This window comes from Anopheles cruzii, chromosome 2, assembly GCF_943734635.1.
Source record: "Anopheles cruzii chromosome 2, idAnoCruzAS_RS32_06, whole genome shotgun sequence".
In the NCBI taxonomy this organism is placed as follows: Eukaryota; Metazoa; Arthropoda; class Insecta; order Diptera; family Culicidae; genus Anopheles; species Anopheles cruzii.
Window position 1 is genome coordinate 19961201 of NC_069144.1, and position 26814 is coordinate 19988014.

The window sequence follows — 26814 nt, forward strand, 5'->3', positions numbered from 1 at the left end:
AAGAAATATCTTGACTTGCGAAAAATACGGCCCCGTGCTGCTCTCATACATAACTTGTGCAAACGCGACCTCTATGGAATGTTATACATATGTGCGTAAGTGTACGAGTGTGAGTGTGTGTTTGTACGTAAAAAACAGTGCCGCAACATTCGTCCCATTGTGTCAGGCAGTATGAACGCAACCAAGCAAAAGAAGGACTACCGAAAAGTAGATGATTTTAGTTCGTTTAATCGTATGGCGATCTCCTAATTCAGTGCCAGGGGAAGTAGTTTAGTGTGGAGGTAAACAGAAGAAACAGGTGTAGAATATTGCCACGAATCACAAATGTTGGAGTTTTCTGGAGATTAGTGCAGCCTGATGAATGACCAAGGGCCCCGATGGTGGATTATTTCTGGTCTGCAGACTCGGTGTGTTGATTTAGGATAAAACGGGAAAATGGGTTGACAGCAATAGTTATGGAATCCATCAAGTGTGGACAAAACTGCTAATAACATGATACCAACGGTGAGCCACATTGGTAGCAGCGCTATTGATTAAACCATTACTTCCAACAGGGCATGAAATCGATCAGAATCGTGAACGGCCTGCTATTCGTGTGTACCAAATTTTCTTTACCGAATTGTGATGGTAAAGAAAATAGGCGTAAGCCAGCCTCAGTTTGACACATTGCACAGTGCACTGAGTGTTAATAGCAACATATTTCGAAAAACGAAATTGATAAGACAGTATTTAAATATCTATAAAAAATTTTAATCATTACGAATAACTGCAAAAACTAATTGCACTCAACACGAGTCACTAATACGTGTAAGTATTTCGTTTCGTGTTTAAAAAAGGTCGATGCTTGTCTGATATTTGTCAAAGTCATTCGGCTAATGGCACCAGCGAAAGGCTCAATCAAGATCAACAACCTTTGAACCGATCATTTACACGACAGAAAAGCTCGGACATGAAGTGTCGCCTTCCTGCGGGGTGGTGGAGTCGCCTAGTGACTCGTGAAAACGGCGTGCCTTTTCTGTACATGATTAAGATGCCAGCTTCGCTTCTGTTTGGTGCAATGCAATGCAAACTTTTCGGTGATAATTCATAACTGGGTTAACATTTTTGTTAGAATACTTTGAGTATTTCCCGCTACAGTAGAAAAGTCTTTACGTTTGCTCACAACGAACTGGTAGAAGGAGAGCCAGCAAGAGCAAGAGAGAGAGCGAAAAACGGAGCACAAGAGGGACAGAGAGAGACAGAGAGAGAAAGAGACTGGGCAGCTGGGCGACGAAAGTCCTGCCGTTAGCGCCGCATACCGTCACATATAGAAGGTGTGCAACATGGTATAGAAGGTGTGCAAGCAACATGAGCACAGGATCATATGGTATGCTGAGCCCCGTCGTGTGCTAGTGTGAAAGCTTATGTTGCGTGCATTCGTACGTAAGTGTGAGTGTTTTTTCTTCACATCCCGAAAAACGTGTAACAAAGAAACGATCCGAGGAAGAAGTGTTTGTGCGATGGAGAGAAATAACTAGCAAAAAGAGAGAGGTGAGACACGCTCGTAAGGGAATCTATCGCAAATGCAAGAGAACCCTTTTTCTAACGCACAAATTTGCAGTCTCTCTCTCGCGCCCTCTCTCACTTTTCTGACAGTTTTGACTTTTCGTGATCTCGAACAGTGTCTGTCAGTCGGTTCAATAGGAAGGGGAATTGTGGTACCAGAAGTGATGCAAATATTCCGTGGAGCAGCAAAGGAAGAAGTTTGTGTTATACCCACTGAAGATTCGGCAATATCAGGCCCCCGGCCTCGGTTGCCATCTGACCCAGGCACGCACCGACTGACCCGATGGTTTTGATTTGAATTTGGCAGGTGAGCAGCACTATTTAGCTGATTCAGCTCTCAGCGTCGAGCTCGTGGCGTGGCGCGTGGCGGGCTGGTCGCGGGGCAGGGAAGGCCGAGACGTGGACGAGGACAGGCGAAGGACAACACTCTGGAGCACCGTCAGCAGCGCCTGCAAGATTGGATTGTGACACCAGCAGCCGCGGTGACCGTGCGGAAAAGCTGTTTGGATAAGTTACGGTACGTGTGCGTGCACGAAGCGAAAGGGCCCGGCGATCGCGAATGTAATAGGTAGTGCCGAAACCATAAGCTAATGTCCGCGAGTAAACGTGAATTGCCATGAAGGAAAAAAGCATTGCAATGCTCGTCGAATTGTGCGTCAGTAAACCACGGTAAGGCGAAAAGAAAGCGCGAGAGCGAGAGAGAAAGAGAGAGAGTTCGTGCCAGAATGAGCATAGTCCGGAACAAGAGAGAGAGAGAGAATGAGCGAATGGGCCCGCGTATGTATCAAAATGTGCGTTCGCTTTGCAGTGGAATTTTGGTGTGCGTGTCGTGTTACGTGCGATAGCCGTGAAGTGACTGTCACAGCAGCAGCAGAAGCAGACTTGCTGTGTGTATGCGGGCAAAAGGCCTACGAAGCTCTCAACATACATCAACACATTATACCCGTGCTGGCGTGAAAAAGCTGCAAAGGTGCGTACGTGTGTGCTGCGGGTGGTCAGCAAGCAGGCCCTGGTGCGGATCAGTTGCGCGGCGTTCATACGATCCTCGGTGGTTCCCGTCATCTCCCTTGTCCTGCATCACCGTTTGACAGTGACCGTGGCGGTAATTAGTTGCACACACCGCTAGAAGCGCGCGACGGAGCGATCTGTCGAGATTTTGTGTGACTGAGCCTAATGAAGAAAAATCGAAGTAGCGAGTGGCAAAATCGTTCGTTCATTGGCAAAAAGGTAAAGGAGAAGAACCACAAGCACTAGCAACCAGGTCTGACCAACAAACAAAAGGACGTACACAGCATCGCCCAGCATCTCAGAGGACGGTTGACAACCGACGGGCCGATTCTGACACCACGCAGCCGATTTTTGCAGCATGCCTGCAAATAAATTCACCTCGTTCCTAGGCGTAACACGCGATCGGAAAAGGGCATCATGATTGTGCAATGTCATTCGCGGCGGCGGTGTGAACCCGACACATCAGCAGGCAGGCGCCGCAGCAACCAGCTGTGGCAAAGGCGACACCGAGTGTGGCAGCAAATTATGCAAACATACATTTCATAAACAGCTTTCAGCTTGTTGCAGTTTTGTTCGCCCGAGTTTCGGAAACGGTTCGTTTTCGCCCATTTTGACCCATCCCAGCAGGTTGGTCAGTGGAAAATATGTTTTCAATTAATGGTGTAAGCTGTGAGCAGTGGTGGTTGGCTTTGCATTTGGGAACATTTCGGTACATGTTTATAGCAGAGAGCGTATGCGTGTGTGTGCGCGTGTTGTTAGTGCCAGAACAACACGGCCACGGCCGATGATGCCGATGAAAATGAGACAGTGGACCGACCGCACGACGGGGGCCATATGTATGAGTGAAAGAAAAGCATTCGTGTACGAGAATTAGCAAATGTACGAAGAAATCTGTACTGCGGCGGCGGACTCTTTGGTAGTGTCGGCAAAGATCGAAGTTCAAGAATATTTAATTATTGTCATTTGCGACCGGGCAGGGAGCATGGCCAATGTGTGTGATTTAACGTGTGTGCCCGATGGTGTGAATGTGCCCACTTCGATTCGGACCGCGGCGGCGATGCAGTCATAATCGAATCGGGATAAACCTTGCCCACGACAGCCAACCAAGCCGAAGGTGTTTGAAAAATCGAACCACTGTTTCAAATGCATTTTTTCCTTTTCTTCTTTTCTATGTACTTGCTGTCAAACGGGGCATCGAATGATATTGACCAATGGACAACCGACTGATCGATTGTTGCACCGACTCTGGAATACCCAACCATTTTCTCGACGCCCTTGGCCCAACCTACGATGTGCGTTCGAACGACAATGGCAACAAATTCTACCGAACGGAATCAACGGGTTGGCCAACAAATTCGATTTTTAATTCGAAATCGACAACTGCTTGATCGCTGCTTTTTCTTTCGTTCCGGTACAAATCGTATCAAACTGACGTTGTCCTTTGTGACGATCGTAGTAGACAGATGCTACTAAGCATTGGGCTCGTTTGAGTTGTCGATTTCATTGAACCGAGCATTCTCTTCGACTCGCACGCGAATGCAGCGGAACAACACTATCGATGAGTGCCGTTCGCTTAGAAAACCAATAGCATTGGAAGGAGGACGAGGACATTCTTTTATTCGATACCGAAGATCGTCGCGGTGATACGGCAGATGTAACGACAGCAGAAGGCTGCTGCAGGAGTTGGTACAGACCAGCCGCGGGTGAAAGAGCGAAACAGCTGCAAGAGACGCTTTCGTAGCAGGCGGTGTCCTGTGCAGGCAGTGGACGGATTGAAGCGATGCTTTTCTGATCGGCAACGAGTAAGACACAAGGATTTCATCTCTTAGCGGACGGACGTAAGGCAAAAGGAAGGGCGAAAAAACGAAACGGATAACTAAGCTGATCGACGAAAAGTAGAGGAAAATCGAAAACCCGGAAAGGGGAAGGGCGTTTGCTGCTGGTTCGTAGTGAGCAAACGTTGTTCCGGTGGTGCGGCGTTGCTGGTGATCGGCAGCGGTCGTAGTAGTACTCATCCGACTACTACCACTCAGGGCCCTTGTCCCTGACATTTTTCTGTCTTTACGGTTCAAAGAGGCTTAGAAAATAAACTTTAACCTGACTCTCGGTTGGTTCGGTGGCACCTCGGAAATGTCCGACACTGGCAGTGGACACGACGGAGGCGCCCAGAAGGACTATTCACAAAAGATGGACGGCGGCGGTGGCGGCGTCGGAGGCGGCGACTTCGACTCCGGCCAGCAGAGCCAGCAAACGGAGCAGGAGCTCGCGACGAAGATGCTGCAGATCCAGTCGAAGCGCTTCTATCTGGATGTGAAGCAGAATCGGCGCGGCCGCTTCATCAAGGTCGCGGAAATCGGTGCCGACGGGCGGCGCAGTCAGATCTTTCTAGCGCTGTCGACAGCGGCCGAATTCCGGGACCATCTGTCAACGTTTAGCGACTACTACGCCTCGCTCGGGCCACCCAACCCGGACAACGTGCCCGAAGACGGCAAGCTAAAGTCGGAAATGATGATCAAAGATAACCGGCGGTACTATCTGGACCTGAAGGAGAATGTGCGAGGCCGGTTTTTGCGCGTCTCGCAAACGATCACGCGCGGTGGGCCGCGCTCCCAGATCGCAATACCGGCGCAGGGTATGATCGAGTTTCGCGACGCGCTGACCGATCTGCTCGAAGAGTTCGGCACCAACGACGGTGGGTACAAGGGCGAGCTGCCCGAGGGGCGCCACATGCGGGTTGACAACAAAAACTTCTACTTCGACATCGGCCAGAACAGTCGGGGTATCTACATGCGGGTGTCGGAGGTGAAGAGCAACTTCCGCACGGCGATCACAGTTCCGGAAAAGTGCTGGTCACGTTTCCGCGACATCCTTACCGATTATTGTGACAAAATGAAGAAAACGTCCGAGTCAACCACATCTTCAATCACTGCCGAAAACACTTTACAGAAGCAAGCATCAAATAATATGTAAAATTTCAAATTAAACAAAACAAACCAACAAAACAAACGACAGTAAACCACAAAACCAACAACAACAAAAAAACGTAGCGAAACCAGGATTAAAGAAGAAGAAAAAAAAGAAAGAGTAATATAATAATAACTATACATATAATAATAATGATTATAATAATGATAACAAATAGAGGAAGGAAAATTGGAAGCATAGCACGCAGGATGGGTTTAAACAATCGACGGGAAAACCGGCATGGGGAAGCAAAGCGTCACAAACGGTAGTGAAGCACAAGGGCAAGCATAATTCAACACGAAATCTGGTTGAACCGTAGGTTCGGTGAGGGCAAACAGTGGAAAGGGCAGCAGCACACCGCATGGCCGGCGAGCACAGACCTACAGGCCTACAGGTAGACAGGTACAGAGGAAAATAGTGCTGAACAGAGTTTCACGTGTATATCGGGCGATAGAAATGCGATTTAGAAGAAAGAATTGATGGCCCCGAAGGATGGTATTTGAGTATTGTTTACATTTTATTCGCAATCTTTCGGGTGCGATTGTTTACGTTTGTTTTGTAGCTGTTACTATCTTGTTTAGTTTTTTTAAATCCTCTTATTTTCCACATCGTTTTCTAGTGGTGGTGTACGTGGGGTCCGAAAGGCACACCTCGCTTCGTCTAATCGCCACATATCGTAAGTCTGCGGTCCGTGAGTCGAGCGGCGAATGATTGAGTGGAGATTCTCATATGCATAATGTGTCTCAGTCGTGCCCTCAGTCTAATTTGTGTAAAAAAACACCCTCCCCCGAAACGGGGCTTCACGTCCCTGTCTCTGCAGAAGATTACGGAGAATACAATTGAAAGAAAGAGAAACATAGGCGAATTAGGTTTAAAAACTTTTAAAAATTTACCGCCAATACTGCAAACTCGGTATGGGCACGGAAAAATAAAAGAAGAGTCCTTTTAATAGTGAAAACAAAGGTCAGACGATGTTATCGGCAAACCCGGACACACGCGGAAGGAAGACACGCTAACACAACACATTAAGGAACGATAGAAATGGAGAGCGCGCGCGCCAGCGAGCAAAGGAGCTGACATTAAACAACAATAAATGAAATTGTAAAGCAAATAATGAAGCTCAGATAAAATCTGAATATATTAACACGTTATCGAGGCAAGGAACCGGTGCAACGGGCGAATGGGGCACACCAGTGCCAGTTTCTGTATATGTTTTCGTTATTACAGCAAACGGGCCAGAAGGAGTGAAGGAGTGACAACAATAAATTACGAAAATTGGTGTTTTTGTTGAAACAATTAAAACTCACACGGACGCAGTGGTTGCCGAAATTACTGCCTAGGTGTCGACAGGACGGAAGCATTAGTGGCGATTGGGATTAGAAGGACGTAGATTAAGCCGTGTGTTACGTGCTTCATAGAAACTTTTCGTTGTTACATACTGTTTAACTTACATTTCGGGAAGGTAGCGCATGGTCGGACACATTAGCTTAGTGCCGTACAAGAAAGGCTCCGGGAGGGTGCAACAAAGTGACTTGGTAGTGTCACCGAGTGTGTGCAAATTTGGGTGAAATCATCAGAATGTCTAGAAACAACGAGTAGTGTTCAATCCGTTCTATGCGCGATATGTAACCGTTAAGGCAAGTTGTGTACCGTGCATGCAAACAATGAGAACGAATAACAATAAAAAAGGAATACCAACAACAGCAAAAACGAAACCGAGTCAGTTAGGATCGCGTTTGAATTCTGAAATATGCTAAGCAAAACGCGCCACACATTTTTTGCATGTCGCTTTCCTTACGAGCAACCTTTAATTCCTTTGCAGCCACAGAGAGAGAGAGAGAGAGCGAGAGAGAAAGCTTGAGAGAGAGAGAAAGAGAGAGCGAGAAAGAAAAAGAACGTAAGAGAACGAAACCTCAGAAGAACGATAGAAAAAGCGATCGATTGGATTGGTCATTTGCACAGTATTTGCACACTCGTACATCTCGGGCTCCGCCGAAATCGTCGGGATCCGTTGGAACCCTTCCCTGGAACTTGGAGATCATCCTCTGGAGAGTCCTTCACAATCCCTGAGCCGTTTCAGCAGCTCTTTCTTTCTCTCACTCGCTCTCTTGCTATCTCTCTCTGATTAAGGCACAGATTTAAAAACGGTGGACAGCTGAGTTGAGATGTGTTGTCGGAGTGGGGACGATAAAACGCACGGAAAACAAACGCAAATTAAAACGAAGTCAATATATACTGTTGTTAAATGTTTCAAAAACAAATCTAAAACTCGACAAAACGCTGGATCTTGCTACGTTAGATGCCGAGCGCAAGAACGGAATCAACAAAACAAAACCAATGTCTCTCGGGCAATACAGAAACGCCAAGGCAGAAAGGCAAAGGAATGTAGCGCTCCGAGCGGTTTAGGTGAATCAAACAATAGAATGCAAATGAAAAAATGAAAACAAACGAAAAAAACAGTAAAGCGAACGTATTACTACTGAAACCTCTTCTATGCGCAAGCACTGCGAACAATGAAAGAAACTAGCAACAACTAAGTGTAGATGGGAAAAAAGTATGTTGCATTGGTGAAAGAGGTGATTATTATGCATTACAAATGGCGTATGCGTTTAGAGTTTTGGGCCATTTTATTCCTTTGTCTGAGTATTTAGGTTCAATCGTTTCTCTCTTTTACCTCTTCTCGCCAGTTAGTGAGACGCATGTTTCAAAACTGGGTTTTCGACATAGTCATTTGCTTGATGCGGTGCAATAAATGTATTCAGTTTGAGGAAAAAGGTTCAAATTTTGTGCTAAAAGGTATAGTTCAGTTTGTTCAGGAGTTTGTTACAATAGTAATAATTGTGCGGTTGTCCAAAATGCGGTCAGAGCGCCTAGTACTATAGTTTTACTATTGTCACTCTTCTTGGGATCGAACTGTGGTTGGAAACTTCAAAAACACAAAGCTCTTTTTTGGTGGTGGTAACACTCAGGCTGGCCCTACGTGTCTTCTTTCGGTTCGGTCGTCGTCTTCAGAGAATGTGTATGCACTACTTTTTTAGTGAACACTTTTTGCTGCCACTGAGACTGTACTTTTTAAAAGCTATTGAAGTTGTTGGAGTTGAACTCAAGCGCTGCAAAATCCTCTTTAATTTTGTTGTTTTTCAAACGGCAAAATCGAACGCCAAACTCAACGATGCTGGCACCATTCACGTTAGTTTTAAGCGAGTGAAGAAAAATGTTAGTACAAAATTGTTATTATAAGTACAACTTTTAATTACAACCATCTAACGCGTAAACTAGGATACCTTTGCCGTTGAGAACGCATTTCACGAGCGCGTATGGTTTGAACTGTTGGTTTTGATTTTTGTTAGCTCCCTTACGATACTTCGAAACTGCGCGGCCTGACCTGCCGAAATTTTTAACAGCACTCGACTGGATATTATTTGACCCTTCGTAGTGTGTCGGTATAGTGGCAGTGGAAATAGATATAGCAAACGAAATAAATCGCACCGGGCGATAGATGTAACAAAAGCACACACAGAACCACACTATGACAAGAACACAACAAACTCAGAATTATGCAATAACATAGACAATTCCAATGGACAGTGCAAAACGCATAATACAAAACGAAAACAAAAGAAAAACATCTTGCACACACATAGCGACTACTACCAATTATATATATATATATGAAAATTATTAAAAAATTGTGAAAATTTTAACTTCTGTTGTTTCTTTTCAAGTCTATTATAGGAAGTAATGAAACAAGCCCATGATACACATTAAGCAACAAACGCGCCGATGTGTAGGGGAACAAACGAAACAAAAACATGATCCCAAGCAAAGGACGAAAGCTCTGTGGTGGAGTATTAGCAAACCAAAAAAATCAAACCATACCCACAAAGTGTGACAGAGGCCAGTGAAAACGCATTAAATAAGTGGTTAACCGAGTGCGCTGAAAGAGATCAAGAGGATTCCGGTGTGCGGTTCTAGCGAAGAAAAGCAAAAGAGAACAAACAAAAATCGATAAAAAAAAACAGAAGAGAAAATAATATTAAGATAAATTACCGTAGGTAATATATATATATATATATATATATGTAAGTATAAGACATTTATTTAAAGAAAAACGAAATCTGCTAGCCGCGGTAAATAGAGCAAATGAGAGAACTATGAAAATGTAGCGACACGGTTTAGTTTTCCATTCATGCGAAAAGTCACTTCAAAACCAGCACATCGCCCCGTGGAGGCGGAATCGTAAATAGTCGAGCACACAACAAACCGGACCGCTAGCTCTTCTTTCTTCTATGGAATAGTTGGAGAGGTGCGTCAAATAGTTCCACAGTAATGGGCGTAATAGTAACGTTTTTCGAATTTATACGATTACCTATCGCTTAGCGATTTTTAAGAGCGTAACAGCAGAAGCAGAAAGTGCACTCTTAGCAGTAACATCCGGCGACCGGCGTGTTGTGCAAACACGAACGGGAAGAAAGTTCAACATTCGCGCCTTCAACCTTCTGTATCACTCGCCCAGTTGTGTTCGCTAATTGATCGACATGAGAAGTGACTCCTTTCCGTTTTCGTCACCGTGCAGGGAGAACCGTGCATCCCAGGTGCAGGTCCTTTCGAGAGAGTGAATGGCAAACACGTGGCATCTGTTCCATCTGGAACCAGACCAGCCCCCCTTGACGATCCCGTACCCGTTTTCGCATGCAGCATGGCTGTTTCGAAGCTCTAGTGTTGGCTGTTGGCTCTAGCCCTGTTCGGGACATATTTTAAGGCAAAGCATAATGGATGATTCCTAAGACTGCTGAGGTTTGAGCACTACCGATAAAGTAAAAATGTGATCAAATAAAACGCAAAACCTATTTAACACGACTTTGATATGTTTTCGTAGTAAAAAGCGGCCGACGAATAACACACCTTTCGTTACTGACACACATACACTGATGCTAGAGATAGAGTGCCCTCCTTTCCTCCTTTCCGTTGTCTTTTGTCCCGTTGTTTAACAGCGATTGAGTTTCTTAGAAACTCTGGATCCTAAGATGGTAGCTTTAATTAAAGTATATACTGAAAACAGATGGTCAAAGCTGAACGGAGAATAGAGGGAATAGCCAGCAAGGCGGAAGCAAGCACAAGCGTTACCAGTGTCAGTGCAGTCACCAGGATTATATCCAATGAGGACCTTGCAAATCATATCTCGCCTATTTCGAGATCTAGTTATTTCCGGTCTTTCCCGATCACTACTCCCGATCGGTTATCCGCCGCGGACGTCGGTTTCTCAAAGTGATCGATCATTGAAACAAGAACTGCAGAACAACAGAAAAGGTGTGTCGAAGTTCTTTTACAATTCTTATGCTCTCAAGCTTACACTCCAGCAGAGCTTTTCTGAGTGATGCGAGGTACAAAGAGAAAACAAAACGGAACGGCATCGGTACTATAAAAGGTACTTGAACGAGCTATGAAAGCGGCTTCGAACGGAAAGAAGATTGAAAAGCTAACCAGAGATACTACTGATCTTTCCCATCTTCCGCTGTACTAACGTCAGAAGTACGCATTGAGTTCAGAAAATTGCCCTCTAATATAAAAGCACAGAGTGATAGAGCTGACTATGGAAAAAAACCAGAAGCCGCCAACACTTTTACCGATATACCTAGGTTCTTTCGACGTTTTGTGTCCAATACTTACTTAAAAAACGTGTTTCCGTTTTCGAAAGCGATGTGTGGCGATTAACTGTTAGCCAGAGGGGCTAAATGATTTCATGACACCCAACTAAAACCATGAAATCATTGCGCAACACAGCGCAGCAGAACAAATGTTCAGTTCACAGTTTTGAAAGCAGACCAGTTCGAGCAGACGCAAAATTCAAAGGCGAAAATGAAATTAAGTTAAAATAGCATAATAAGAAGAAATGTAACATATGTCATTCTTATAACAAAAAAAAACACCGAAAAGTGACAGATAATAGAGAAATATAGAGTTTCTGGAAAACAAATTAGAGAGACAAGAAAAATACAAAAACAAAGCAGAACAGAACAGTAGAGAACGTACGGAAAAAGGGGGAAATGAAAGTAATCCAAACGGTACACAAATTATGAATATCGTCCTGCCAGAACAGATGGCTGCAAAATGACAAAAGAAAACAGAAAACGGTAAACGCAAGCGAAAAAAAAACACAAAATAAAAATAAATAATAAAGATTGTATATTTTTAGAGAATATGAAGTACTATTTTTTATTTGGTTTGGTATTCTGCGATGCGATGCAAACCAAACGGTGACCATAGTTTACGTAAACGCAACCGCGCGAGAGAGGCAAATCTTACAAGACACAAGGCAAACCAGGCCACGCAACCGGCCACGGAACATAACCAACCAACCGAAAATAAGAAAGTTCGAATCGAAAGGTGACATTAGGTATTTTTGGACAAACTCCGTCTGGCCGTAGCACATGACGACGGCGTTTCCAACTGCGTTACGACGCAGGACCGATGCATACTACTATTTATCTTCAGCCTTTTAAGAGAAACTAGTGTGTAGAACTCCGGACTTAATTTTCCAAAAGTTGAAATGTTCTAAGAGTATTCTCCTGTAATTTTTGCTTATTGTTTCCTTATTTGAACACCGTCGAATGGATATCGAGAAAACTAAAGAGCAAATCAGTAAATAGTGCTTCAGAAATTTATTGGTTTTTTTTCTTCACACAAAAGAAGAAACAAATATTATTTACCCGGATTATGGAACTAAATCGTTTTTTGCATTGAGCAAACTGCAGAAACCAATAAAGCAAGACGCAGCGCACTGGAGAAAAGCAAAGAATGAAGTCAATGTTGTGTATGTGTGTGCGTGTTTGAAACGATAATCACCAGGAAAACAGAGAAAATGCGGTTCCGAAAAAGAACAAAAGTCAATAAACGCAGAAGGGAAGCACAGAAGCGTCCACATAATCTCTCACGTAAAGAGCGACAAACGACATTCACAAATAAAACCAAAACCCCGTGAACGCCTGAACGTGCAGTGCACTTCTTTCGACCAAAACTGTAGACCCAAACCCAATGTGCAAAATCTGGACAAATCGCGTAAGGAGCCGGGCGAAATGTACGGCGGGGCAGAACAACGGAGAGCTAATGAAAGCACAGAAACCAGAGAAATCTTGTAAAACCCGAAAAACAGGCGCGTCAAAATGGAGATTGAACGGAGATCTGCACTAGTGTGTTGTAATCGATAAAGGAATAAACAAGTCGACAGCTTAAAGGTGTTTTGATTATTTGATTCAGGTGTTACCATGTTAGTAGGAAATATACTAATAAATGTGATTAAAAACAAGTAAAAGGAAACGAATAATAAATGAAAGGAAAAACCAAACCAAACTAAACCCCGTCGTCCGAGTTGCTGATTATGTTAAGTTAATGCGCTGCACTTTGCCACTGTTCGATTGTTCAATGAACTGTTCTCTACTTTCTACATAATGCCGGTCTTCCAACGTTCACTTTCGACATTCTTTTAGGACGTTGATTATCTCTAATGTCTTCACTAATTCGTTTCGGTGTGTCACTGACGGACACAACGGGTTGGGATGGTACAGCTCATTAGGATTAGGACATGTTCCAAAAATGCTTCTGAAAGGCATTGACGAAGCTTTTGGTCAAACTCGAAAAAAATATCGAAAGCACGGTTCCTTCTCCAGATATGCTCTCCTGTGACATCCCTGTTGTTTAAAACTGCCGCTTCGGGGATGTGTTTGCAGTCCAATAAAAGAACAATTAGAAAAGAGGTTGTTATTTATTTGACAGAGTGTATCGAAGGAACAGTTCGGGGAGCATGAAAGAAAACCACCACGACCCGAGCCGGTTTTGTTCTATTAATTTATTCTACAAATAAAGGTGGAAGAGCATAAACACTACAGCCATCATCATACTACTGGTCATAATATTTTCACAACCGTACAACCGGATTCACACGAAATCGGCGAGGGTACGATAGATTGCTTACACACTTCTTAAACGCTACACGGTTGGGAAATGGCAAAACAGAACACAACACTAATCGGCCACTAATCTATCGCTTACTTATCGTTTCCTGCACTCTTACTCTAAACGTATCATACCTACGCCACTTTCGCACACACTTCCGGAAGCTGCCGGATGTTTGCAATTTGTGTGTTTGGAACCTCTCTTACCCAAATCATAGCTTAGTCCCATGTCACGTCCATATTGGATGGCCGTCCGTCCTTCCAGTCTTCGTACGGGGTGGTACTGTTTTGCGATCTCCGTGCTGATGCTTGGGCTCGGCTTCCGATCCGTCGGATCGCTCTAGTGCACGTACTTCATCTTTGTCCATCCGAAGTGACTGGCGTACACTTCCCTGTAGCTGTTTTTGAAACCGTAAAATGCGTATATCGCCAAACCTTTCGTTGAAGAGACAGGAAGAGCCGGGAAGAACGGCAGATTAATGGAAGTTATCGAATGAGGCTTTGAGTTACCATCGGATGAAGTAGAATGTTCGTAGGGTTGGGATGTTCGGCCAGCACCATTCGGTTAACAATTAAGGTTAACATTTTTTAACAAAATAAATGGTCAATGTTACTTTACTTATTTTATTCTATTATTACAACAATGAAAAGAGTGTCGAGGGTATTTTGTTATGCACCCTGTCAAGGCACTAATTAATGACAAAACATGAAACATTCTTTAATGGATTTTTTACATTAAAATAAAACAATGGTCCTCTATAAAAGCATTCAATCCGTGGACATGGCCTATTAAGTTTATCTCGATCTCTAATTTTATAGGTAGAGCCATAAAATGGCGCTAAATTGTGGGCCACACTAATTTTTATGGAGCCATTCAATGTTGGGTGTCTAGCAAGAAGAGCCCAAACGTAGGAAAAACAAAACAAAGCCAAGGCCAATGAGTAAATTCAATTACGCTTCTGGTTGTACGGTACTCATAAATTGGATTACCGTGAAGCGCTTCACAAAATGCTTCGTTCCTTAATGTGCTGTCGATGAACGAGTCCAAACACAACAATTATGGTAAAGGGTACGAATCTACGAACTTTTTGCTTCACCAAACAGCTTCTCTTAAACTGCGGCATACCGAAAGGAGGGCTTACTATTACTCGTCTGGTCGGTTAATTAGATGCCTTAAATGGCACCTTACGGATGTTAGCAGACAGGCAGGACGGTTCATGCAGGACACTACTACGGAGGGATCTAACTACAGGAGGCTAAACACGAACACACAAAACAACGAAATAAAACGCTGGATCGATGGCCACGCAAGAGATCAGTGCTGGCGGGTAGGGGTCACGCGCTCGGAAGGAACTGCTTCGGTGGGACCGTTTTCCGCAATCCCTCCTTGAAGTTGCGGAACGACACCCGGTTCTCGACCGAGTTCCGTATGCTGCTCGGTCGCGTCTCCGGGTTGATCGATTTGAGCACATCGTCGAACAGCAGCTTCTGCTTCATCTTGGCCGTGTCGAATCCTCGGGCCCGGTCCCGGAAGCTTTCGTCGCGCTTCACGGTGGGCGTTGGTTTCGCTTCGGCCGCGAGCGCCACCGCCACCACCGCCGGGCCGGTCGAATCGATCGACATGCTCGACGAACTCAGACCGAGCCCGGAATCGGTGCTGGAGGCACCCGGCAGCGCGGGCGCTTTCTGCGCCAGGCTCGTTGGCGCAATGTTGTCCGCACTGACCGCGCCCACACTGTTCGGGGCAAGGGTTTTCGGGCGCCCCGGAGCCTCCAGTGGCCCTCGTTGCAGTATCTTCGACAGCCTAGATTTGAATGCCTCGCGCGGATCATCCGTCGATGTTTGAGTTTCGTTCGGTTTGCCAACCGCGACCGCAATCGGTTTTAGCTTCTTCAGCTCCAACTCGTAATACTGACCACCGACCGAGGGAGGTGCTTTGGATGGTGCCACGAGGGTCCCCTTCACCTCGTCCGCCGGTGGCAGAATGGAGGCCCGTTGCGTTTTCCCCTTGCTGAGCGTCGTGTTGTACAGAACCGGATCGAACTTGGGCGCTTGCGGGATGGGACTTCGGGGTGCAAGTTCCGATAAACCACCGGCCCTGATCGTGTTGAAGAGTGTCTCGTCGAACTTTGGGGCCGGCGGAATGGCACCCATACTCTTGGGCTCGGGCCGCACCTTCTCTTCCGGCTCGTCCGTTTCACTTTCCTGGGGCGAAACGGAACCGTTCAGTTTGTTCAACAGAAGCACGAAACTGGGCTCGCTGCTGGATCGATTGAGCGCCACTACAGCCGGGGCGGTCGGATCATCTTCCGGACGCTTCAGGACCGGCTTCTGGGGATTGACCAACAGGGTGCTGAGATGGGACATAAAACGCTCCTTCTCGACTGCCCGGAAGTTGATGAACTCTTGCTCGTCCTCAGTGAGCACCTTCGGGGTGCCTGCCTCATTGCCTTTATCGACGTAGATGGCCCGGGGCTTGAGTTTCGCTGCATCTCCGGCCGGTTCCGGCACCGGTGCGCTCTCGGCTGGGATTATTTTGATCGGAGGGATACGGGCTTCCAGTTTCAAATCGTCCGACGCCTGCTCGGATCGCTCTTCTGAGCTCGGGTTCGTGCGTACGATCGCCGCTGGTTCATCGATCGGTATCGACACCTCGACGATGGAGTCGTTGGCGCGATGAATGTCCGCCACTACCGATCGCTCTCGGAAGACCGGGCTTGCCAGCGAGGCTGCGTCATCGTCAAGGTTTCCATTGGCGGTGCCTCGCGGATAGCCTCCGATGCCGCCGGTGTAGTCTCCCGAGCTGAGCGGTTCTTCACCGGACGGAACCGTGTCCTCGTCGTTCAGTATGTTGTCCAGGAACGCGATCGCTTTGGATGTTTCCTTCTCTTCGCTCAGCGAGCTGGGTTCGGGTGCTTCGGCACCGGGTTGTTGCTGCTGCTGCTGGTTGGCCACGAAGTACACCTTACCGTTCGGTTCCATTTTCTCCGTGAACCCTTCGGCCAGCTCCGACAGGGGAATGATCTCGTCGAGGCTACTCTTCGGCGGCGTGCCCGAGGCCTTCGTTTGCTTCTGGTCTTCCTCGAGCTCGGGAACGACGGCCAGGGCAGCAATTGGCGCTAGGGCTAGGGCAGCACTCTCCTTCGATTGGGCCAAGGTCGGCAAAAGGCCAGCATCCCGGCCCGTAGCGCTTTCGGCAACCGAGCGGACCGCCGTGTTGAGATTCTGGGAGTAGAACCCATTCTGCGATTGATAGTGATCCGTCGGAGCGCCTCCGATGACTCGCCGATCGGCATCGATCGAGCCGGTTTCAATCGAGCCTTCCTGATCGGAGGGCACCACTTCGATGGTCGGCACCCGGACGTCGACGTTTTTCGCGTCCCGCGTGTTGTTAAAACACACACACATCAGATAAATTGCTAACCCTGGCGTGCGTGCAGTCAGATGGTTTTTGTGTGGATTACGCAGTGAGGTCGGTTGTGAGCGGGTTGTTAGCGAGCAAAACAGGGGTCGGACGGAGGGAGGAAGAAACAGAACGAAAGAGAAGGTGTCATGCAATGGTAGGTTAGTGGGGGAGGCTACGCTCGTCGGGAGTATAGAAACGGAAAGGATATTGGCTCTCTACTGGTGCAGCCATTAGTGCGTTAGTTTTTGGTACGTATTGTCTACCAGGTTAATGGAGTTAATGGAGCGAAACCCGAACCTACCGAATGCCATCCAGATACCGAATCGTATCCAGGTGTAGACGTCGAGCATCAGCATCAGGTAGATGTTGACAAAAATACTGATCCCCGGCAGCAGCGGCACCAGGGGTACCCGGAACGGAGCGTCCGCTTGCTCGCGCGGCTGTATGGAGATGAGCAGCAGGACGAGCAGGGTGCAGGCGAGCAGTATGCCAAACAGTGTCCAAGCCCACGCTTCCGTATCGTATAGCGCGTCCTGCGCGTAGTAGATCGTCAGCGCTAGTGCTACCGAGAGGAGACCTGCAAAATTAAGAGGAACACACCGTTACAGAAAATAACACCTGTTCTTTCACTATGACCTTAAATTTTACCATATCAATAATGTTCTAAACAAAACAGTTGAAATTAAACGAAACGTATCAGGTGTACAAATAGAAAACCGCCGTTTTTTCTCATGATTTGGGGCTTTATTGCACAAAACTCCTTACACACTCATTCTTCAAAGTAATTGCCATTGTTAGCCACAACGTTTTCCCACATTTTGGACAGCTTTTTAATTCCTCGTAGGAAAAATTTTTCATCTTTCGACGCGATCCATTCATCGATCCGATTTTTGATGTCCTCGAAAGAACGGAAGCGCTGCTCGGCCAGGTCATGCGTCATCAATCGGAATAAATAGTAGTCTGACGGAGCGATGTCTGGAGAGTAGGGCGGGGGGGTAGTATGTGCCATTTTAATGTTTCCAGGTATATTTTCACGACTTTGGAAACATGTGGTCGAGCGTTGCCGTGAAGAAGGATAACTTTGTCGTGTCTTTCTGAATATTGACGCCTTTTTTCCTTCAACACTCGACTCAGCCGCATTAGTTGTGTGCGATACAGGGCTCCTGTAATGGTTTCGCCTGGTTGCAATAGACAACGCCGAGCTGGTCCCACCAAATACAGAGCATCAGCTTCGAGCCATGAATGTTCGGTTTAGCTGTAGATGTTGATGCATGGCCGGGAAGTCCCCACGATTTTTTATGCTTTGGGTTATCATAGTGTATCCACTTTTCATCCCCGGTCACGATGCGATGTAAAAAACCTTTTTTTTTGCCGTTCAAGGAGTTGCTCGCAAATGCAAAGGCGCCGTTCGATGTCCCTCAGCTTCAACTCGTGCGGCACCCAGTATCCTAGTTTCTGGATCATTCCTAGGGCTTTTAGCCGATGCGATATTGCTTGTTGCGTCACGCCCTATAAGTCTGCAAGTTCCTGTTGCGTTCGACAAGCATCTTCTTCCAGCAAAGTTTTCAATTCGGCATGTTCGAATTTTTTCACCGGTCCGGGACGCTCCTTGTCTTGCACGTCATAATCGCCGTTTTTGAACTTGCAAAACCACTCCCGACACGTTCTTTCACTAATGCAGGCTTCACCATAAACTTCTACTATCATTCGATGCGCTTCAGCTGCATTTTTTTTAGTATGAAACGCAAAAAGCAACACTTCCCGCAAATGGCTCTTTTTCGGCTCAAATTTCGCCATGTTCGCACATGAATAACACAAAGCAGAGTGAAAATAAACAAACGAGATTTTGTGGAGTTGTTGACAGATGCCTCAACTGTCATTGCCAGGGTTTTGCATAATTTTATCGTTTAATTTGCTGCTGCTAGCACCGCCTATGGGAAAACGGCGATTTTCTATTTGTACACCTGATATTTCCGTTGAGAGTTCCTAGCCTGAGCTATCGCTTAATTCTATCGCAACGCATTTGGACAAGCCCTATTTGCCTTTGCTATTAGGTGTATGAATGAATTCTTGCCGTTTTACAATAGATCTCATTACTCATTACCGAAAGTCATCGTGTTTTAATGGATCTTTATGGTGAAAATGCTCTTGCTGAGAGAACGTATCAGATGTGGCTTGCGCGGTTCGTAAGTGGTAATTTTGGCTTGGAAAACCAAGAGCGACCTGGACAGCCAAAAAAGGGTAACGATGAAGAATTGGCAGTATTACTCGATCAGGATGCATGTCAGACGCAAAAAGAACTTACAGAAATGTTAGGAGTTGACCACACGACAGTTTCCCTTTGCCTGAGTGCCGTGCGAATGATTAGAAAAATGTCTCACTAGGTTCCACAAGAATAAAAAAAAAGACATTGAAAGAAGGAAAAACAAGAAACAAATACAAGAAAAAATTCATACACCCAATATACTTCATCTTGAACCCGCTATAGGGAACTAGCCCGCAGTCTAAGTCGAGCCTAAGATTCTTTTCTACTTTCGACGGACGGATGTGCGATGTACATAAAGCAGTTGTAAAGGCTGTGACTGATGTGACTTAATAAACTAAATATGGGGTTGGGGTCAGCCAACCGCGGAACCGCCAGTCGGTACTTACAATAGACTGTCACCAGCACGCCGACCACACGGGCGGACACGTTCGTCGGCAGCCGGACGCAGGAGAGATTAAGCAGCTGTTTGCAGAAGACCGAACCGGTCACGCGTTCGCGCGCTTTCAGCAGATTCGACGACTCGTACACATCCCTGCTCGTGGACGGAATCGCCGGATCGGGGTTTTCCGAAAACCTACGGGGAGAAGGCAGTGAATGGCGGAATAATTAGACGCAAAGTGAAACAAACCAGCCCAAACGAAGGGCCGGCCGTGAAGGGCTGTGTCGTGCTGATGCAACGCCTGACGCTGGGCACCGCCTTTGCATTCGATCGGCTGATCGCCGGCCGCTGATAACGCGTTAATCGAATATGATAAAAACATAAATCATTCCAAACCAAGAGCATCGGGCGGCTTCATGCAATTGACATGAACGCGAGTTATAAAACCTCATTAGCAGCCGGCTGGCCGAAACGGATCCATAAAACATTAGCGTTCGCCCGTTCGGCCAATCAATCTTAAATAATCTGAAAGCGACACTGCGTGTAAGCACCGTTCGCAACTTTTACTTGTGGTCGAAGCGGCTTTCCAACCCGCTTCGCTTCGGAATTGACAAAATCAATGGCGAGGAAAAAAAAACCTGGTAGGCAAGGTCAAGACTCGGTCCGTCGGTTGGGTAATGATCGCTTCGGGGCGGCCTTTAAGCCGAATACCGCGAACGAAAGTCATAAATCATGGGCGTCGTTGGCGTCGGAAAATTGCAGCCCACCGGTGAACACGGTGGGCTGTCGGTCGGTCAAGCATCATTTCACTCCTGCGAAGGTTGAGCCGCTCGGCGTCTGTGTTGTGCAATCGGCGGCATACCCATCCGGAAACCCTTCCGGAGCGGTGGCAACCTACCTCAGGATGAGTATTGAGATGGCGACGACGGTGTACGCCATCAGGGTACCGATCGACAGCATGTTGACGAGCGCCTTCAGGTCAAACAGCCCGCCGAGCGTGCCGGTGAGGCTCGCCGCGCACAGCGTCCCGATGACGGGCGTCTTGAATCGTGGACTAACCTCCCCCAGGAAGCGAAATATTAGCCCGTCCTGTGCCATCGCGTAGATGATTCGCGGCTGGGGGAACATCGCCCCAAACAGACTGGCCACTAGCCCGATGATGCCGCCGATGGCGACGATCCACTTGGCAAAGTGCCACCCGATTTCGTTGAACACGTGCGGCAACGGTGCGTTCACGTCCTGCTTGTAGTACGGCCACATTAGCGTCAGCACGGTCGAGACGCCAAAGTACGCCAGGAAGATGGTGCACAACGAGAAGAGGATCGCCCGCGGGATCGCCTTCCGGGGGTTCCGCACCTCTTCGCCGGTCGTCGCGATGCAGTCGAATCCGACGAACCCGAAGAAGCAGGTGGCCGCCCCGCGCAGCGTTCCCTCGAAGCCGAACGGAAAGAAACCTCCCTCGCCGGGCGCATAAATGTTGGGCACCGTTTCCGGATCGATGCGCCAATTGTCCACGTCGGCGTTGATCGCCCCGGCTACGATCACGAACAGCACGATGAAGATGTTGAGCACGGTAAACGCATTGTTCACCATGGTGGACTTTTTCAATCCGAACGCCAGAGCGACTAGAACGAGAAGGAGATAGAGGTTATTTTGGGAGGCCTGCGGACGGGGCATTGGACCGTGGTGTACCTACCGCCGAGCAAGATCGCCACCGAGAAGGCGAAAAAGTCAAAGTAGTCCGACATGAAGTCCCACTCGATCGGGGCCACCTCCCGAAACCGTAGCTTCATCGTGTCGTTGGCGAGCGTGTCGATGTAGAGGCTGAGTCCCCGCGAGACACTGGCCGACCCGATGATGTACTCTAGCATCAGATTCCAGCCGATGATGAACGCCATAAACTCGCCGATGCATACGTAGCTGTAGATGTACGCCGATCCTGACTTGGGAACCCGCGCTCCGAACTCGGCGTAGCACAGACCTACAATGGGAAAGACGTGTTTGTGAGTCAGGGGCGTCAGGACCAGAGGCCATCATCAGGCACTTACCAGCCAGGAACGAGGCAGCCGCGGCGATGAGAAACGATAGCACGACCGATGGCCCCGCCTGATCCTTGGAGACGTGGCCCGCGAGCACGTAAACGCCGACACCGAGCGTGGCACCCACGCCGAGTGCGGTCAGGTCGAACGTGTTGAGGATGCGCCCCAGCTTTTCCGGGCCGCCATCATACGAGAGCACCTTCCGGCGGGTCAGTATGCGCCAACACGACGGGCTGGCCATGACCGGGGAAGATCGCGAAGATCGACACTGGGAGTCGATCCGCGATCACTGCGATGCTCGCTCCTGATTCACGAAGGGTTCCGCTCAACTTACGGTGTTATCCCAAGGGGAGTCCAGTTAGTGTGTGTATCTGTGGGAAGCTTATCCGGAGCCGGCTGAAGAAAGAAACGGAATCGAACGAAGAATTTTTAATTGCTTATCAGTCGCTTATCTTGTTCCCTCGAGCGCATATCTTCAACTAGGTTATCAATCGCCGATAATTGGTCCGGACGTCAACCGTCCGCGGAAGTAACACGTGACGGCCGCAGACAAAGCGAGCCTTAGCCTCGCTGTCAGTCAGCTGTTCTGCTTGGGTTGTCTTGTGACAGCAATTAATGACCCTACTGCTCCCGATGGTGACGGTGTCCAGGCTTATCCTGACACACTGATAAGCGGACAACGCGCTTCGCAGGGAGCTTCTTGTCACGGAGCTGATTCCACAGGTTTTAGTCACTCGAGGCGTAGATATTCTAGCGACAGAAGGTGGCAGGCACACTGTCAATCATTGGACACCCCGAATCTTCGTTTGGAACGCTCCCGTCGCTTTGGACGTACGAAGAGTCTGCGGCCAAACAGTTGTCGGTCTCGGGGAGAGATTAGATTAAAGTTGCAGTTTCTTTTCATTTCAGGCTGCGCTGCAGGATGGGCACCGCGTGCGTCGTGGACCGCGCTGATAGCCACGCATGACTCAGCAGCGCATGCATCGTCACAAGAGTCATTTGTGAAACACAATTACACGGTGCCGTGTGTGTCACGGTGCCCGAGAAGGTCGCTTTATGGTCCAAGAGGCCACCTGCACGATGGTCGTTGGTCTCGAAACGTTCTTGCGTGAAGGACGGCTAGCAGTCGTTTGACTGTGCGGAGCAATTACACGGTTTTGCATGGCTGGATGCACTCTGTGAACGGTTCTACAGAACCGAAATGTTTACTACTTGTCCGGCGGAGGGACTCTGTTGGAGGATTTTTTTATAGATTGCACCTCTACAGTACCTACTGCTCCGTCGATTATGTCAATCAGTCGGAATGCTCGGTACGCAAAACAACCCCTAGGACTGGCCTTAGCGACTGGACCTCAGACGTAATCAGTCGCCAGAAGTCACTAGCAGTCAGACCTCCCGGCAGGGAACCCTCTGGTCCGTAATCACAGTTCAGAGTGTCTGCGACTGATAAAGTCATCATCGGATGTTCAGGCATGCAGGCGCGACCATGACATCGTTTCGAAAGCGTTCTAGTTTGACTAATCCCCACTTGATCTCCCGCTTGAATCATCTGTGGACCGGGCTCCGTCCGGGTCCGGGCTATCGCGGTGGAAAACTTCCAACCCGCGGCCCGCGTGCAAGAAGTTCACCCCGAATGCCTTTCGGAGGGCACGTGTGCTAAGTCTGAACTGAACTGCGGGAGCAACAACATGCTGATAACTCCCCACTTCCAAGAAGCGGGAATGTCCCCATCGATGCCGGCGCCTGCATTGTCCAACCGATGTTGGAGGTTATGTTCTCTACTGATCTTCATCAAAACAAATAGACAGGTATGGCTAACGGACAGTTCGTGGTCAGTTGGTAACGCTTCAGCCCATCGGCACGCTCGGCATCGGCCGCCTCCGAGATGGGCGCCGTTGTCTTGGGGCGTTCACTTTGGCACGCAACCACGCAACCATCGTGCCCTACCGGGCCGGCCGTTGCGGAATGTTGCGTTAATGGTTACACTTTCCACGCCCTGCGCCCGCCTTGCCACGGGGGCCCTGTGGCAGGCCGCTAAACGACTTGTGATTCTTTCTTTCACTTTCGCGCGCGCGTTGCGGTTCGCGCACGTGGCTGCACGCATAACTGTTACGAACCAAGAGAAACATCACAGAAAAAACCTCAAAACCAAATTAAGCAAACCGATTACCGATCGATCGCGTGGGCGTGGAGTGAAACGGTTTGTGGCCCAGCGGCCTAGGGTCTCACAGTGAGGTGCATAACGCGCGGTGCATGTTTTCGTTTGCCGCCACAAACATGGCCCTGAAAACTCGCCGTCCGCCGGCTTTGAGCGCAGGGAGGCATGGTGCATGGTTTTAACTCACGCCGATCCGTCATCTACAGCCGGCAGGTCGAATGGGCAGCTCGCTCTCGTGGTTAAGCTTCATTGAACCAGGTGGCGCAGAATCATCGTGGAACCAATATGGTGCTTTTTGTTGCTAGTGTTTCCGATCCGGCACCGACGAGCTTTGGGGTGGTGAAAGCATTCAGATTAATCGAAGGTCCTCCGCCGGACGAAACCGGGTACCCTCGGCCCCGGGCCGGGCCAGGACAGATATCAATGTATACTTAGTGATAAAACCGATAAAGCGATGCGATGGTACAAAAACCCCTGTATCGCGCCGGCTGCTTCAGAATGGTGCTCATTTTGGGCTTAGTGGTTGTTTGTGCATTGCCTCATCAGCGTGTAATGGCAATTAGACTATCAACACCGTTGTTTCTCCAAACACTTCCACAAAGCGTCTCCTGCCCGATAGATTCAACCCAAAATTCATTCGAGTTAAGGCAACGTTCACACTAAAGTTTATTAATTGATGTAAATCTTAGCTCATCTCACAAAATGCACCAAATCGTGTTTTTTATCCTGTGGTCGCAAATCACCACCGCGAAAGCAATAAAACTCCATTTTGACAGTAGCAGTGGCTTTTTGTAGACTTCTTCCAACACACGCTATGCTGTGCTATTTTGTCAGGATTCGAGGCAAAATATTCCAATTTAAAGGACGGATTAAAATGGTCCAGTACAGCGTTCATTACTTCGGCAAAACTTGTATTTTATTGAACGTTGAAGTATAGTGTCAAGGCCTGCCAGAATGCCGATTTGTAACTGTCAAAATCGTTCGTAATTTTCAGCAAACCGAAAACGGACGAACGCAATTTGCCTTTTACATACGCGAGGCGAGAAAGATAACAGTTAACACTTTTCTGAGTTCCATGCTGAAATCTCCCAAGAAACAGTTATATGGACACACTGGAATGAGATCATCGACACCGTGGACCAGCGCAATCAAAGAGGTCGGTGACGTTCCCTAATCCTTCCGCAGTCACAGTCATCTAGTCATCCTTTGTTGATAATTCCGCAAAGCAAACTGCTCATCAAGACGTTCTTTACAGCAGTTGTAAAAGCTATGAACCAACCAGTAAGGTCTACTCTATCTACAGAGTGGGTACAAAACTAGTCTGACAGGAACTAGAAAACGGCGCTCAATTAAAATTACTGCCGGCCGGTACATTGAATCATATTTCTCGGCGAAACGCTCACACACCAGACGGCAGATCCACGGTGCGCGCACGTTACGTTGTCGCGCCGAAACCACAGACTCTTTTGTGACTGTGTCGCGTTGCGTAATCCTTAGCGTTCTCTCGCGCGTAGCAGATCACAACGCGGTGGAGCGGATCCGAGAAGATCCCGGGCCGCGCCGGGGGCCCGCACCGGCGGACCCTTTTGGGGTGGGGTAATCGGAGTCGGAGTGTTTAGCGATAAGAGGTAAGAGGTATCTTCCTCCCGCACGGGGCGAATGTAACGCTCGCGGTCTGATTCACGCCCCACTCGCCGTGTTAAGTAGGCTACGCCCGCACTCTCATTCAGATTGATACTAAAAACGATAATACATAAAGTTTGTGACAAACAACCCGCTGCTTCGGCAACGTCTCGTATCGTTCAAAGAGACACCAAATGCATCTCCAAATAACCTGGTCTGGCCATCAAAAAAATTGCAGTAATTCGCGTGTCTGATATGCGTCACGTCGCAAGAAAACTAATTAGGTACTTGGCCGGGCCCTGCTGGCGCGCGTCTGAGAGTTTGATATTTGCACAATTTTTATCTTGAACAATTTCCTCCAAATTGCCCTCGCAGTCCAATCGCCCCTCGAGGGCCGGAATGCGGCACGGCGAGCGAGAAACCATTTTAAAACAGAACGACCAAGGACATGGTATGGCGACGCCATCGCGCGCGAGCGCCACTGACAAACAACGATCGCCCGTGAATGATGGCTGATAAGAGATAGGGAGCTTCCCATCCGCATTGAGAGGGCGCATCGAGGCATCGAACGTATCAAGCTGCTGCGGCGGCCAGCACGCAATCGCCGAAGTTGTTTATCGTCGTCGTCATCGTCGTCGTCGTCATCCTTGAAAGGCGCAAAGCCGAGTCCTGGCCCACCGGGTCACGGATCAGGTGATCGGTTTCCGCATACTAACCAGTGAAAACCGGGCTCTTTATCCTGCGCGCTGGCTTCCGCTGGCCGTTCTGGGGAGTTCCGGAAAGTGTCTCGTTCCAACCCGTCTCGTTCATTGGCACAACGGTGTGGCATGTGGCTAGCTTTTCACTGCACCATATGGAGTCACTGTCGCCGTCGTCGTCGACGCCTTATCACTTCGTGGGCCGCCGAGTAACGATAAACATCGCTTCGGAAACAACAGCACCGATGTCGGCGGTGTGTCCCGGTAATCAACGCGCGATCGTCTGCATGCGGCCACAAGGGCGAAATCGGAAAGAACTTCGTCTGCCGGGCCGGTGAAACCCGTCACCCAACCCAGGGACCAACCGGGAACACTGGACACCACAACTAGCTGCTGCACTTTTAAGTTGTTTCTTTCTCTCTCTCTTTCGTTAGGTGGCAGTTGTGTAACGGAAAGACATCTTTCGCTGCGCACTCATCGGCGCAGGATTAGTAGCCGCAAACACATACACACACCCACACACACCGATTTGCCCACAATTAGGTACTGGGTCGCGAATGTCCACACACTAACCGCGCTACGACACCGAATGTCGGACCGTGCCGTACGAATGCCTGACCGCAACTGGCTTCGCCGGATTCGCTCGAAGGAGCCCGCAGAGTGGCCAGCCCGGTGCTTGGCCATCGTTTCGGTCGTTACGCTCACGCTCTCGCTCCGGTTACGCAGGTCTCTCGCATGGCCACCCGCACCGCTGCTATCTCCCCTCCCTGCCGTTT

The 26814-nt window shown here is 48.3% G+C and overlaps 2 protein-coding genes across 3 annotated transcripts; one reads left to right on the forward strand and one right to left on the reverse strand.

The window, feature by feature from the left end:
- Positions 1-1942: 1942 nt before the first annotated feature.
- Positions 1943-13217, forward strand: LOC128268096 (transcriptional activator protein Pur-alpha). The gene is made up of 2 exons (XM_053005113.1): positions 1943-2062; positions 4010-13217. The coding sequence occupies exon 2, from the start codon at positions 4684-4686 to the stop codon at positions 5521-5523; it is 840 nt and encodes a 279-aa protein (XP_052861073.1). The 5' UTR covers positions 1943-2062; positions 4010-4683; the 3' UTR covers positions 5524-13217.
- Positions 12928-26644, reverse strand: LOC128268095 (cationic amino acid transporter 2-like). 2 transcript variants are annotated; one of them, XR_008269127.1, is made up of 8 exons: positions 26057-26644; positions 21569-21955; positions 21217-21501; positions 20419-21145; positions 19528-19715; positions 17177-17452; positions 13677-13904; positions 12928-13218 (listed from the first exon to the last, which is right to left on the reverse strand). XR_008269127.1 is itself a non-coding variant. In XM_053005112.1 (7 exons), exons 2-7 carry the CDS (start codon positions 21798-21800, stop codon positions 13810-13812), a joined length of 1803 nt encoding a protein of 600 aa, XP_052861072.1. In that variant the 5' UTR covers positions 21801-21955; positions 26057-26644; the 3' UTR covers positions 13355-13809. The 2 variants fall into 2 exon arrangements, 1 of the variants encoding a protein (XP_052861072.1); XM_053005112.1 differs by lacking the exon at positions 12928-13218 and having other exon boundaries at positions 13355-13904.
- Positions 26645-26814: the final 170 nt, after the last annotated feature.

Coding starts and splice junctions, on each gene's coding strand:
- LOC128268096 (XM_053005113.1), top strand. CDS start 4,684: ATGTCCGACACTGGCAGTGGACACGACGGAGGCGCCCAGAAGGACTAT.
- LOC128268095 (XM_053005112.1), bottom strand. CDS start 21,800: ATGGCCAGCCCGTCGTGTTGGCGCATACTGACCCGCCGGAAGGTGCTC. Junction 17,453..19,527: donor CGTGCTGGTGACAGTCTATT/GTAAGTACCGAC, acceptor TTAATTTTGCAG/GTCTCCTCTCGGTAGCACTA. Junction 13,905..17,176: donor CGGTATCTGGATGGCATTCG/GTAGGTTCGGGT, acceptor CTTCAACGAAAG/GTTTGGCGATATACGCATTT.